At 37.4% G+C, this 14,940-nt stretch overlaps 1 protein-coding gene across 1 annotated transcript in view; it reads left to right on the top strand.

Annotated features, from left to right (window-relative positions):
- LOC123876857 (protein Wnt-10a) overlaps positions 1 to 14,940 on the top strand; it is a 57,694-nt gene that overhangs the window by 4,869 nt on the left and 37,885 nt on the right. The window contains exon 2 of the mRNA XM_045923277.1: positions 10,128 to 10,375. Coding sequence (XP_045779233.1) covers positions 10,128 to 10,375 — 248 coding nt within the window. The remainder of the gene's footprint in view (positions 1 to 10,127; positions 10,376 to 14,940) is intronic.

Raw genomic sequence — 14,940 nt, 5'->3', positions numbered from 1 at the left:
ATATCAGACCACAGCGCAAACATAGTACATTGAACAAAACACAGCAACATACTTACACGATTTGGCTATTCAGTATCTATATTCTTCGTATGGATATATTCGTATCCCTACGTCAGGATAAATTGATTAAGTTAGATCTAGTTGCATGAGGTTACGGTCAACAAAAGCAAAATGGGTCAGAATGCAAATTCTGACCCATCCTCTTCCAAAGTTAACAATAACTTTGGACCAAATGGCGATGTGCAGCCTAACTCAAATAAGCCTAAATTATACTTCAATAGGTCAACGGTTATAGGAGTGGACTGAATTCCGAAAGGTCGGCGGTTCAAACCCCAGCCGTTGCACTATTGTCGTACCATGGTCGTACCCACTCCTAGCACAAGCTTTATGCTTAGTTGGAGGGGAAAGGGGAATGTTAGTCATGATTAAAATGGCTAATATTCTTTAAAAAAAAAAAACTTACGCAACCCGTATTGCTTTTTATAGATGGTCAAAGTTTAATAAATGTAACGTAACTTTAATCACCTGTCATGCAACTTGACCTTATAGTGATGAGTAATTTCATCATTTCGTATTAAACAAATTATAATTCCAGATCTTAAAAGTCCTGACTAAGTATAAGTAAAACCTTCCTCTTGAATAATAGTAAAAGTCCTTTAAAACTAAATATAACTCCTAAGTAGAGTTCTTTATCAAGCTATTAACTCTGAAGCTCGAGGCATTTTTAAATGCATTATCCCTCTTAATTCACAAAGCGTTCTATACAGAAAGGATAGCTTTAATCGATTCAACTAATTGCGTAAATTGGTAACACTTTTAAGGGATTCTACAAATTATGTACATCGTACTTAGTTTATCTGCGTTAATATATTATAGCGTAGAGTCGGTCTATTGGTAGTTAACTTAAGGCTTTTTCAAGATTTTATAATACCTCTACGAAATCTACGACTTAAGTACACTTACCTTAGTTCATTGAGAAAAAAATCCTTTTGATTTTTTTCTTCCAAAAGTATTTCCATTCTAAAGGGAGAACTTTTCAAAGGAAAGGACTGATTATTGTCTAGGTACTACTTATTATCTACCGAATAGGAAAACTGTGAGATTCTTACCGAAATCAAGAAAGGAAAAGTTCTGCCTTTTAAAAAAACGCTTTGGAAAGAGAAAATCAGAAACTCGTTATAATTAAATTTAAACGATAATTTAAAGCAAATAAAACAAAAGTACTTAACAGGATATCACTAAAATTTTCAGAAACTTTAAATTCTTTTTTCACAAAAATATTTAGGTATACTTAAATATATTTTCCAACAATTTCTGAGTTCAAAGTTCAAGAAATTGAAATTTTGTAGAAATACTTAAATATATGTATTTATTTCAACTGATAATTTTGTGTATCTATTACTACATATACCTACCAGGGTAGGTATAGGTAGTAATATTTCCTAAGCTTGTAAAAAAGTTAAGTTACATAGAGTTCAACGACATAACGGATGTTGTTTCACTGCTATTAATTTTATATAGATATTTTATTAGCTATATAGTTTTCAGGGCAGATACTACTTACTTATAATTATTATAACCATAAAAGTTAATCATCATTTCTATTCGTGACGGAATTTCTTGCTTTTTTCTTATGTTTAGAGAATAACACGCGAATCCGAATCGGTTCGCTAGTGCTGTATGTACATTATAAGCTGAGCAAATAGGTACCAAGCACGGGTACACATTGTTGGAACATGGAATTTCAATCAGACCGTTCAGTGCGCACAATAAAAACATCGTATTTGCATACCACTTCACGCGACTCTAGCTTCAGATGAAAGAGGAATAAAGATGATTTTCGTGTAGCCAGTTTTTGTTGGAGTCTTTATGCACGCGCGGGTTAGAGAAGAGAAAAGTATTTGCAGAATTGTCGGCATGCAGAGAGAAGCAACGCAAGTAGCTGTAATTTGTATTGAAATAACCTTTCTGAATGAGTATCGTAGCATTTCATCGGGCGGCCCCGACATTGGATTTATTATTTTTTACTGGCTCGGGTCTTAAAGCACGAAATTATTGTTTTTATCTCGTCGAGTGGAATTTTCGAAGCAATTATATTAAGCTCTGGCTGGGGTTTTAATTGGATCACCGAGTTTAACGACTTGTTGGAAAAAGCTGTTAGCTGCTGGTTAATTCCCTTCCGAGGGGCGATTTGTGCTGAAAAACTAATTTTATCTTACATCATACACAAATCACGGTGGCAAAGAAAACTGCGCACTTTATTTTACTGTGGGTAATTCAATGTTGAACTGCTATCGTAATTTCGGTCTTGGTTGCGAGGTCTTCACATTTATTACTGTTCTTACACGTTTGGACAACTTATCTGGCGTCAATTTTGCCTTGAAAGTCCGATATGTACCTACTTTTATCAGGGGGCACGGCAGTGCCCCCGCCAAGACGAGCCAAACGGCGGCCGGGGCGCTACGTAGTACCTTTTTCTCGAAGTGTTTCGCCGTATTTTCGACCCGTCATAACTTCGGTCTGGATGGCGCTAGAAAGCTGAAATTTTCAGTATAAGGTGTCCTCAGCAAATGTACCAAATATACTAAGTATCAAATATCTAGCTTTTATGGTTACAGATTTATTGATACCTAAAATACGCCGTTTTCGTCCCTCACTGATGATCATCACTATTCATAGTCTGTAATTCTAGGGTACTTCCAGAAGTCCTAGAAGGCTGAAATTTGGTATGTAGACTAGAAATTGCATACAAACTACAGGAAAATTAAGAAATTGGCAATGCCCCCCCTCTACGCCTCTTATGAGTAAAGCAAATCTGTAAATTCTGTCGCTAGAATGCTGATATTTTCAGGATAAAATGTCCTTGGCAGATCTATTAAACGCATTGAGTATCAATTGTCTAGCTTTTATAGTTTCAGATTTATTGACAGTCAAACTTCTAGTCTGTAATTCTAGGGTACTTCCCGAAGTCCTAGAAGGCTGAAATTTGGTATGTAGACTAGAAATTGCATACAAACTACAGGAAAATTAAGAAATTGGCAATGCCCCCCTTCTACGCCTCTTATGAGAAAAGCAAATCTGTAAATTCTATCGCTAGAATGCTGATATTTTCAGGATAAGATGTCCTTGGCAAATCTATTAAACGCATTGAGTATCAATTGTCTAGCTTTTATAGTTTCAGATTTATTGACAGTCAAAACTTCTAGTCTGTAATTCTAGGGTACTTCCCGAAGTCCTAGAAGGCTGAAATTTGGTATGTAGACTAGAAATTGCATACAAACTACAGGAAAATTAAGAAATTGGCAATGCCCCCCTTCTACGCCTCTTATGAGAAAAGCAAATCTGTAAATTCTATCGCTAGAATGCTGATATTTTCAGGATAAGATGTCCTTGGCAGATTTATTAAACGCATTGAGTATCAATTGTCTAGCTTTTATAGTTTCAGATTTATTGACAGTCAAAACTTCTAGTCTGTAATTCTAGGGTACTTCCCGAAGTCCTAGAAGGCTGAAATTTGGTATGTAGACTAGAAATTGCATACAAACTACAGGAAAATTAAGAAATTGGAAATCCCCCCCCCCCCCCCCCCCCCTACGACTCATATGAGAAAAGCAAATCTGTAAATTCTGTTGCTAGAATGCTGATATTTTCAAGATAAGATGTCCTTGGCAGATTTATTAAATGCACTGAGTATCAATTGTCTAGCTTATATAGTTTCAGATTTATTGGCAGTCAAAACTTCTAGTCTGTAATTCTAGGGTACTTCCAGAAGTCCTAGAAGGCTGAAATTTGGTATGTAGACTAGAAATTGCATACAAACTACAGGAAAATTAAGAAATTGGCAATGCACCCCTCTACGCCTCTTATGGGAAAAGCAAATCTGTAAATTCTGTCGGTAGAATGCTGATATTTTCAGGATAAGATGTCCTTGGCAGATTCATTAAACGTACTGAGTATCAATTGTCTTGATTTTATAGTTTCAGATTTATCGACATTCAAAACCTCTAGTCACAAATTCTAGGGTACTTTCTGAAGTCCTAGAAGACTGAAATTTGGCATTAAGTAGGTATTTCAAGAATTATGAACAACAGATAAATTAAGAAATCGGGTCCCCCTTCATCCCCTCGTATATGAGATGCATATCTGTAAAATCTGTTGCTCGAATACTAAAGTTTACAGGATAAGATGTCCGTGGCAGATTTATCAAACGTACCAAGTATCTCTGTGTTTCCTGAAGTCCTAAAAGACTGAAATTTGGTATATCTGCTTCAAAATTGAGTTGCAAGATTCCACCCGAACAAATATACTTACATACGAGTATATTGCAAGTTGAATAAAAGCTTTTAAAAAAAGAGGTAACGATAGAGAGTGGGCCATGAAAATGATGTACCTACAAGAAATAGATCCAAAAAAAATTTAGGGCACCTACCAAAAAGAAATGAAATCCCACCAAAAACATTTCATGTAAAAAGTTAGCCAAGACTCACAAGTTCATAATGTTTTCACTGTTAAAAAGTTATGAGATCTCTAGTAGAGCCAAGCCCCTAGCTGAGCTTAGATTTGTACTGGCCATGGGACCTATCCCAAGTCCAAAGTAATATAGCTCTTAAATGTTCTTGACTATATCACATTTATAACAATAAATAACAAATCACTCTACTTACAAGCTCTGATTCTACAAACCCTATATCTTGGTAAAAAAAGTACGGCTTGGCCGTTTAATGTTCGTAAAACTATTACATGACATAACATATTAAACGTTAAAAGTTATTAAACGGCCAAGCCGTCTTTTTTTTTACCAAGATGTAGGGTTTGTAGAATCAGAGCTTGTAAGTAGAGTGATTTGTTATTTATTGTTATAAATGTGATATAGTCAAGAACATTTAAGAGCTATATTACTTTGGACTTGGGATAGGTCCCATGGCCAGCACAAATCTAAGCTCAGCTAGGGGCTTGGCTCTACTAGAGATCTCATAACTTTTTAACAGTGAAAACATTATGAACTTGTGAGTCTTGGCTAACTTTTTACATGAAATGTTTTTGGTGGGATATTGATTACAGGTTCGCCTTTTCCTTGACTACCATATTTTATGCTACGAAAATACCTATCAGAATAACCTAACAGTATAACGTCAGTTTTTTACGTTCCATCCAAGATCCAGAAAGTACATTACAGCCAACAGATTGTTTAATTTTGGTCTGTGTCCGTTACAGATTCTACTAAACAGGTCTTTTAAGTAGAGATGGGTATTATGACGATTTTTAAATAATTTTCATATTCTTCATAGTGATTAGGTACATTGGTGATTTGCGAATCAAATCAAATTTATGTTTCAAAAGCACTTACAATATTTTTTTTGTTTGCTATTTGCTACGTTAATTTAACGATGAAATTATGATCAAGATTAATAGCGCTGATATTTTACAGGTGATTTTCCAAGGAAAATGAATTTTCTGGCACTTACAATCGTTTGCAAATAGCAAATGCTCGCTTTCACACTCCCTTAGCGTCTTATCTCGGGTCGATGACCAAACGCGCGCGAAAAAAAAATTGGGATAAAATGTAATATTCGTGATTTACTTATTTACTAATTTTACTTACTAATTTTTACTACTTTAAGTAAGATAGTAAGAAACATAGACGTATGAAAAACTTTTCACGTGATTTTTCACATGAGAACTGTGAAATGGTCCATCTCTAGACTAAAGTATCCAGGTTTGTAAATAGTTTAAGGTGTGTACACATCTATTTAACTTCCAAGAACTAGCTCCATCTGTTATCAGTTAATTGCACTTTGGAAAGTGTCATGATACAAATTACAAAGAGCTGAAAGCATATTATTTCGATGGTTGAAAGCGAAACGCTGGGTTCCGTGACTTTTACATAATAAGTATTATTTTTCGAGTAGTTAAGTGGGTAGACAGGTACATATACCTATAGATAAATTGTTTGTAAATGAATGGATTGTTAATGGAAAAAGGGCACTTGTCCATTTTTAACGAAATATTTTTTTTAATTCGACAGTGGCAAGTGCCTTTTTGCACTAAACCATGTTTTGGCAATATCGTAAATGTATGAGAACAACAAGGATAAGGTGCCCATCTAACACCAAAATGATAGAAATTTTTTTTTTTGTGAAAAAGTGTCCTTTTTGCATTTAGTCATTCAAATGATCTGCGAATATACCTAAGTATTTTAAAAACATGAAAAAATAGTGTAAAAATTACAGCTACAGTGTAACGGTTGCAATCACTTCTGATTGAGTGACACTCTCACTATGGGCTGAAACGCATTGTTGTAGTAAAAATAGGCATAAATTCACCCATCACAACAACTGAAACTGTAGCAATGATTGATGTAGCATTTACTCAACCGGCTTCCATCATACTGGCCCGGCCTTTTCTTTAAGTTTGCCTGCGAGAAAAAATCTCCAAGCTGAATCTGAAGTTGTAGACTCTAGTTTAAGGTGTATAGTTGATGTCAGGCAGCAAAGATATCGTATAGGCAAAGCCACAATTGTGTTTTAAAATTGAAGACAAATTCGTACGCTTGTGAGTTGGACACGTGCGCGTAACGACACAGACTACTTACATAGATATTATTGGCTGTGATATTGGCGTGGAGTTTACGCATCTTTTGACACTAGGAGCGTGCTACAAAAATGCCGGCCCATAATCAGGGTTGGCCAGGCTATTTATTAGGCTTTATTCTATTAAAAGACAATTGAGAGTTTAACATGTTTTGTTTCGAATGATACAAACTTTAACGTTACGGAACTCTAAACGCGTTCATAACAAAAGACAAACACCGTTTTCCGTCTTTACATAACTGTGTAAGTTATCTCGTTACCTTCCCACGCTCAGGAACGCCGCTGTCATTAAAGGGTTGCGACGAGCAACTCGTTTAATGATCTTAATGATACGCACCCGCCTTTACAATCATTGTATCATTTTTGCATTGCGATGTTGTTATTTTGATTAACATTCAACACCTCCGCTGTTTTATGTTTGCCCTATACAAAGTTGGTCTAGTCTATAAGCTAAGCTGTTGGTCGATTGCGGAAAAACTTATGGTATTCTTGTTGCAACGATGCATTGGAGCTAATAGTGAGCGAGTATCAACCAATCAGAGGTGATTGTGATCGTTCTTAGCTGTCATTCTATCGCATTCGAGCTACTGATTCCTAGTTCCATGAGTCTACGGACAAACTTTTTTGGCTACTAGCTGATGCCCACAACTTCTTTCGCGTGGATGTAGGTTGTTAAAAATCCCGTGAGAACTCTTTGATTTTCCAGGATAAAAAGTAGCCTATGTGATAATCCAGGGTATAATCTATTTCCATTCTAAATTTCAGGCCAATCCGTCCAGTAGTTTTTACGTAAAGGAGTAACAAACATACACCCACACATACATACACACAAACTTTCGCCTTTATAATATTAGTGTTGAAATGTTGATGGGTCGTGAAATATCAGTTAAGGCAAAAAAAATCTGCCAGGTGTAAAAATTTGACGACCTCTCTGGCTCAGTGGCAATTTTGATCAAAGGTCTGAATTAGCGTAAGTCTCAGAGACGAACATAGACTACTTTTAAAACTAATTCCACGCGAAGAAATCCCGGGCATCATTCTAGTAAATTATAAGGTGCCTGTTTAATATAGTATGTATTTTATTCTAACTTGACATTTCCGTGTTAGATTTTATAGGATAAGAGACCACACCTAAAAGTATGAAATCGTTTTTAACTCTACTTATTCCCCAACAAAGATAAACTCAGTGTGAATCACGCGCTGACATGACCGCCCGGTCATCAGATTAACGATAACTTGATGTCAAGACGTGACGAAATCTTGTCACGATGTATAATATTTTACATTTTTTTCATAAAAGAGGATGTGGATTTTTATAATAATTTTGCTCGCCCCGACTTTGCACGGCCATTTTATGAAGAATATGTAGGTAAGGTTATGAATATTTTTATTCTATACCTAATATTATGTGCACAAAGAAATACATACCTACATTTTAGTTAATATCTCGCCGAACTGTACAGCTGCAATGAGTGGAGGATGAAACCTTACTTAAATACTTATTATAATTAAGAAAACCGAGAAACAGTTCCGGGAATACGAAATTATTAATTAAAATACTCCAAATAATTCCAACATGAAATACTTCGGAATATTTTCAAAATATTTGTTCAAACTCGGGAGCGAATACAAATTGTTTCATTAATTAAATATCTAAGGCGCGTGTGATAACATCGATTTAAATAAATTAGAGTGCAAGAGACAACCTGCCAAAAAGCTTTACTTATAGGTACCGACCTATTACCGTTTCATTGAGGCGACTCGTGCAGTAAGGCGCGGGTTAAAAAAATTTAAATAAACAGAAAAAGGAACTATTTTTTTTTTCAACTTTGAAAATGACACCATAGAGCCGGCATATTGTTTTTTTTTTAAATAATAGTCACTCGGGATGTGTAAGGGATGTAAGGATTCTATCGATACAGCCTGCCTCTAAAGTTAAGGTATTTAACGACCGTATTCACAATCATTACTGAGGTCTCACAGTGTTCTCGAACGCATAGTCTAGGTTCCACCAATCAGATCACTGTAAATTGACGTGATACAGTCATCTGATTGGTGGTACCTACACTGAGCGTTCGAGCGCACTATATGAGACCCCCATAGTAACGTTTGTGAATACGGGTGTAAAATTTATGGTGGAATAAAGAAACCCCCCATACGTACATACCTACATGAACCCTGAAAACATTCGGTACACTTATTTTTTGAGAAGTCGTGTAAAAAATTCAAGCTGATAAAAATGCTCAAACACTCATCGTGATCAAATTCTCCTACAGATATCTTTGTTTCTGAGAATTCTATAGAGAACCAGATTAATCGACATGCCTCATTGAGTCCCAAGGCTTCGGATATTGGGGTTGCATGGTGCTGCAGGAAACCCATGTCCAGCTGTGGACATTATCGGTTGACGACGACGACGCTTCATCAATAACAAGTTTCGTAGCTTCTCTTAAACAAAGTTGCAGTTTTCTCTTGTTTGTGTATTCAATTATAGCTTGGATTTTAATGCAGTTTTTACAATCCAAGCCGTATACCTACGTATGTTAATTATATAGCTTTTTACCATCATCTCTCGAACTATTAATTATAACAAAATGTTATGAGCTTCCAATTAACGGTCAATTTCAGTAGACACGAATCTCAGTGACATAATGATGCATAATTAAATGCCGGATAATCTTATTAGTAGTTCTTATTAGTGTGTTTTTGTTCCGCTAATTTTATTAAGTCCATTAGTAGGTACAAAAGGAAACTACGCAGGAAATCAGTTGTCAAAAATTTATAGGTTGATAGCGAGCTTTTATCAGTGACTGAGTTTGACCATAGAGTAGCAGACCTCAAATATCTGATGCTCTAGTATAACTTTACAAGTTAACGTAAACTATGCGTAAATATGCCATTTAGCATAGACGGAAAATTTTTCTGTCCCTCTAACTTTTATGCTCAACTTTTCTGGTAGGTACGGACCGCTAAGGTATAATAATACCCTTCCAGAATGTTTTCTGCCAAGCATCATACTTCACACTAATATTATAAAGGAGAAAGTTTGTATGTGTGTGTGTGTGTGTGTGTGTGTGTGTGTGTATGTTTGTTACTCCTTCACGCAAAAACTACTACACGGATTGGGCTGAAATTCAGAATGGAGATAGATTATACCCTGGATTAGCACATAGGCTACTTTTTATCCCGGAAAATAAAAGAGTTCCCACGGGAATTCAAAAAACCTACATCCACGCGAACTAAGTCGCGGGCATCAGCTAGTAGATAATAATATGTACCTATATACTGCCAAGTAGGTATAACCTGAATACTTTCAATACAAGACAAAAGTGAACATAGCATATTGCGTCCAAATCTAGTCCTGATAAAACAGGTTTCCATCAGGTATGATTGTCGTCAAAAGCGAGCCTCTCTATTATTCATTCATTCATTATTACAGGCAAGCACTTGACCACAATCACACCTGATGGAAAGTGAATGCATCTTACATAAAAAATACTTTTGAACTATTTTAACTGAGCTTCTTTTTGTTCACAGCTCAAGAGACAATATGCTTCCACACCACCTGAAACTCAGCTCGACGCTTACCTGCCGACTTATCGGTGGATTGACCAGAGAGCAAAGATCCGTGTGCCACGACTCCGCCGATACAGCAGCTATCGCCTTCGAGGGTCTACAGATGGCGGTCAAGGAATGCCAGCATCAGTTCCGCTGGCACAGGTGGAACTGTTCCAGTCTGCTGTCGAAGAGTTCCAATCCTCACGCTAGTGCTATTATGAAGAGAGGTCAGTGAATGTTATTTAAACAATGGACCGCAAACGCTATCATGTACTGCGCACTATAACCACAAGTGTAAATCAAAAATAACACCCCCGACAAGTGAAGGTTATAGTACCTAGAAAAGAGCTGATAACTTTCAAACTTCTGAACCGATTTTCTTGGATTATAGCTAAGAACACTCTCGATCAAGCCACCTTTCAAACAAAAAAAACTAAATTAAAATCTGTTCATTAGTTTAGAAGCTCCGATGCCACAGACAGATACACAGATACACACGTCAAACTTATAACACCCCTCTTTTTGGGTCGGGGGTTAAAAACATACCTACCTGACATCACTATCCATAAGTAAAATACATACCTACCTAAGCGTGCCTAAGCTAAAAATGGGAAAGTGTGTGTGTTGTTGTTGTTTTGTCCTTCAATCATGCCGCAAGAGAGCAATGGAATGACGTAATTTTTGCATGGATATAATAAAAAAATTAAGGACCTGGAGAGTGACATAGGCTACTTTTTATCGTGGAAACTCAAAGAGAGTCAGCTAGTGATAATATACTGTCAAAATATTATAGCTGCAATAAACGAAGATGATAGTATTATTTATTATTACGACAAGCTATTTACAAATAGGTACTACGTACCTACTCCATACAAATCAACAAAAAGATCGGTAGGATGTGTAGGTACTTACACCAAGCGCGACAAACTTTGTAAGTCATATTAAACAAACGTTATTGAAGTTCAGAATAACTGCCACCAGAGCCGATTGTTTAATTATCCGCAGTAATAAAAGCTTCAAAACGACAATAAAAATACTTATTTATTTATGAAACCTTTGTCGCAAATTGGCCGCCAATGACTTTGTAGGCTTCGTTGGGAACACGTAGGTGGCGGCAATTAAAAACAAACCAGTCCCGAGGCGTAATTTCAGATGAAAATTTTATTAAAATAAAACGCAACTAAACATTCAAACCAATCGCGATCGGCCATTACAATCCGAATTTATTACGACGAAAAATTATACACGCATATTAAGAGCCCACCGGAGGGATCGCATTATATCGTGGTATTTACCGAATGGCCGTACGTCTTTATGTCTATATCGCCGGGTGTGAAAAGGCTTTGTCGATCTCGTTTTTTCCACAATCATCGCACACGTTGACGTGGAAATTTACGAGCGTGGAAGATGGCAGACAACAAATAATAAGACAGTCCTTGGTGGCCAGGTGCGCCCGCTCCCGCGCCCCGCGATTTCACGCTACGTGTGGGTCCGAGAACCTTCCTCGCCCCGCACTCTACTCCAATTAATATTTTAACTGGAGTTATCTCAACTGATTCTCCTTCAATTTATTTTATAATGTTATCCACTTCATAATTTCTCTTTTCTATCCGCCTCCTGCAGAAAAATTTTTCAGTCGAGCCTTTTTTTAACTAACTACCTATGTAGGCTTGCGCTTCAATGCAATTACGCCAAATGCAGCATAAGTTGGATTGTCCCTACCTAGAAGGTGCTTATTCACTCTTTATTAGGGTTTCGTACCTCAAAAGGAAAACCGGAACCCTTATAGGATCACTTTGGTTGAAAGTAGTGTATATGTACTTAACTATTATAACTAAGTAGCGGGGAAAACCGGAAGCCGAAAGGGTATTTCCATACTCTATCAGTGCGTATCAGAAACAACGAAGCAAATCGCTTCGTACGCGTCCGTGGAATTTCGATTTGGTAAGACCTACTAGTATATGCACTTAACACACTTCCCGTGTATTTTCTAGATTAGGCATACACCGAAAACTTTTCTTACGTAAGTAAATATTTTCAAATAAGAATGATTGATGCGCTTCCTCATCCGTTTATACAAAGTGGTAGACATAAGTTTGACAAGGATAATGTTATTCGGTCCATTGTGCGCCAGACACTATTAGTTACTGGTAACCTCCGTAACGACACCTTCCGGCCCTTCAAATACACGATTCCGTTTAAATTGAAAAATTGTGAAAAAATAGCGTAACTAAACACTTTTAAACATCTTTCTTAACTCGCCCATTGTTGGGGTCCCGGATTGAAACGTCGGGCAAAAAAATCGAAGAACAAATCAAGAGACGCTTTTAAATAGGATAATGGCGATCGATGATCGACGAAGAAAGGTACCTAATAATGAATCGGGACCGTTGGATTTTTTTAGTCGATCGTGTAGACATATTGATGAAAGAGAGCTGGAATGGGAGGATGGCATTCGGGATAGATCACGGGATTCGTTCCGCTTCCCCGCGATCGTCCACACGTTGTTAGCGCTCTCGTACGTGACGTTGGCACAATGCTGCGAGGACAATGTCGAGGATTTTACGAGCTCTGTGAGGCTAATGAGACGATTGTCGGAAAAGTATTCGCCTCGGGCGTTAATAGTCGCTGATGGGAGGCGAGATTAGCAGATGGAGCAGATGTCATGACCAAGTCGAATGTCGGCATGAGCGAGGGTGGCGGAGCGCGAGCCTCGATACAAATCTGACGAGCGCACGTGACCCGAATACGCGCCGCGAATGTGTCATAAAAAGTGACATTTATTGGCATTTTATATCAACCACGTGTCAACAGGTGACGGAGTGGCGGCGACAAAGTATGATTATGAGGCTGCAGAAACGAGATGCGTCGTACGAGACGTCTTATCTGTCGGCGCGTCGTGGGAACTCTGTCAGGAAATGTAGTGACGACTTTATCATCAGAACCACTTTTTTTACTGGCATGAAAAAGTCCATACTAATAATACCTATTATAAATGCGAAAGTGTGTCTGCCTGTCTGTCTGCTAGCTTCTAATGGCCATCCGATTAACCGGTTTTAACGGGTACAGAGATAACTTAATTCACTGGGAAGGGCATAGGCTACTTTTGATCACGGAAAATCAAAGAGTTCCCACAAAAAAAAACCCCTATTCACATAATCACATAAGTATAGACGTAATTGCAGGAGTCATTTACTTGTTCAAAGATAGCTTGCAGCGTGGAGATGGACATAAATTACTTTTATCCCAGAAATCAAAAGTTTTAAATCACCTTACCTAATCCATGCGGACGAAGTCGCGGGCATCATATAGTTATAGTATAAAAGTACAATATTAATATATACACAAGGTACAGCTACCTATGAATTGCGTAGAAATGGGTTTGCTAACTCAGACCCGCTTGGCGACTTATTTTCATCGAGGTGGATGATCGAACATGAACTAGATATCATCACAAAAAAACTTCATAATTCCAGTCTCAAATGGGATCTGTAATAAAGCTATTAGCGATGTCCTAAAATAACAGTTTATGGAGTCAAATGAAGATGGAACGTGTCGAAATGTCTCAATGCCCAGCCCTCTAATGGGCATGATAGCATCTCTCTCACTGCATTACCAGATCGTGCTCCTTCAGATGCCTCTCAACTGTGAGAAAAAACACAAAAGGGCCATAAAAATATGAATTTGTCCAAAGTACTCCAATGGTCCCGGGTTCCCGACGTGACATGAAGTGGTCTTTTTGTGTGATGCCTATTGTTCGCAGTTACGATTATGAAGATGCCTTTTAAGAACTAATTACAGTAGTGGTGAGGTTGCAGAATTAGAGAAGAGCTTTCGATTCGGTCGGCATTAGTTAAAGTAATTAAAAAATAATGTTTGGTGAGATATATTCAATTGGAATAATATTTATTTTTTAGGGAGAAAGATGGTCAAAATGTTTGTAACATGGCTGGCTAACTTTATAGTGCTTATGACAAGTCAAGGCTGCATCACCGCACTGCATAGTTCAAAAAGTAGGTCCATAAAGAAAGACCAGCAAGAAACTCAAGCTATCTACCTACATTAGGACCTCAATGTATGTGTGTGGTACCCTAACCGTGGTAAGGCAACGTTTCGGTGATTAGCGATTCGCAACACCAAGCCAGATACCTAATTGGCTAATCATGGCTGCCACCTAAAAAGCCTTTATAAAACGAATAATCTGCCCTTCAGTTACATACAGTAAAACTGTTTTTACACTCAACATTTTTTGTCACGTTTGTGAAACCAATCGTTTTTTGGTCTCAAACCACTGGGGAGGTCTTAATAAACCGTTTTAAAAGTTTCCATGAATATTGTTCCCTAATACAGTTAATTTCCTCGCCAAAATCAGTGAAAATAAATGTGAGTCCATTCATTTTTGGCACCAGATTTATAGCCTATCATGCTGGAAGCGAGAATCAGCACGAAAAACTATTTAAAATAACAAAGTACTGAATCGTAAATTACGTCGACGTGCGCAGGAGTGGGCGCGACGCCGGACGAACTGCGCGTGCGCCTCAAAAACTATGTTAAACATTGCGGAAAAAGTCGACCACCGCAAGGCATATCGGAAAAACTTATCAATATGCGCATCCTATTAAATAAATGTCCACGTTCGACCGTACATTTTTAAATAAAGAATCGAAGATGAAAACAAAACGTTCAATATGATAATTAAAATTTGTATTTACTTAGGAGCGCTGTGAATTTTTTTGCTGTCCGGCGCCGAGTTGCCTTACATGGGCTGAATGGTGATTTGCCAATTTAATCC

The sequence above is a fragment of the Maniola jurtina genome, chromosome 1 (genome assembly GCF_905333055.1).
Source record: "Maniola jurtina chromosome 1, ilManJurt1.1, whole genome shotgun sequence".
NCBI classification, from domain to species: domain Eukaryota; kingdom Metazoa; phylum Arthropoda; class Insecta; order Lepidoptera; family Nymphalidae; genus Maniola; species Maniola jurtina.
This window is presented reverse-complemented; position numbering and strand designations above follow the sequence as displayed.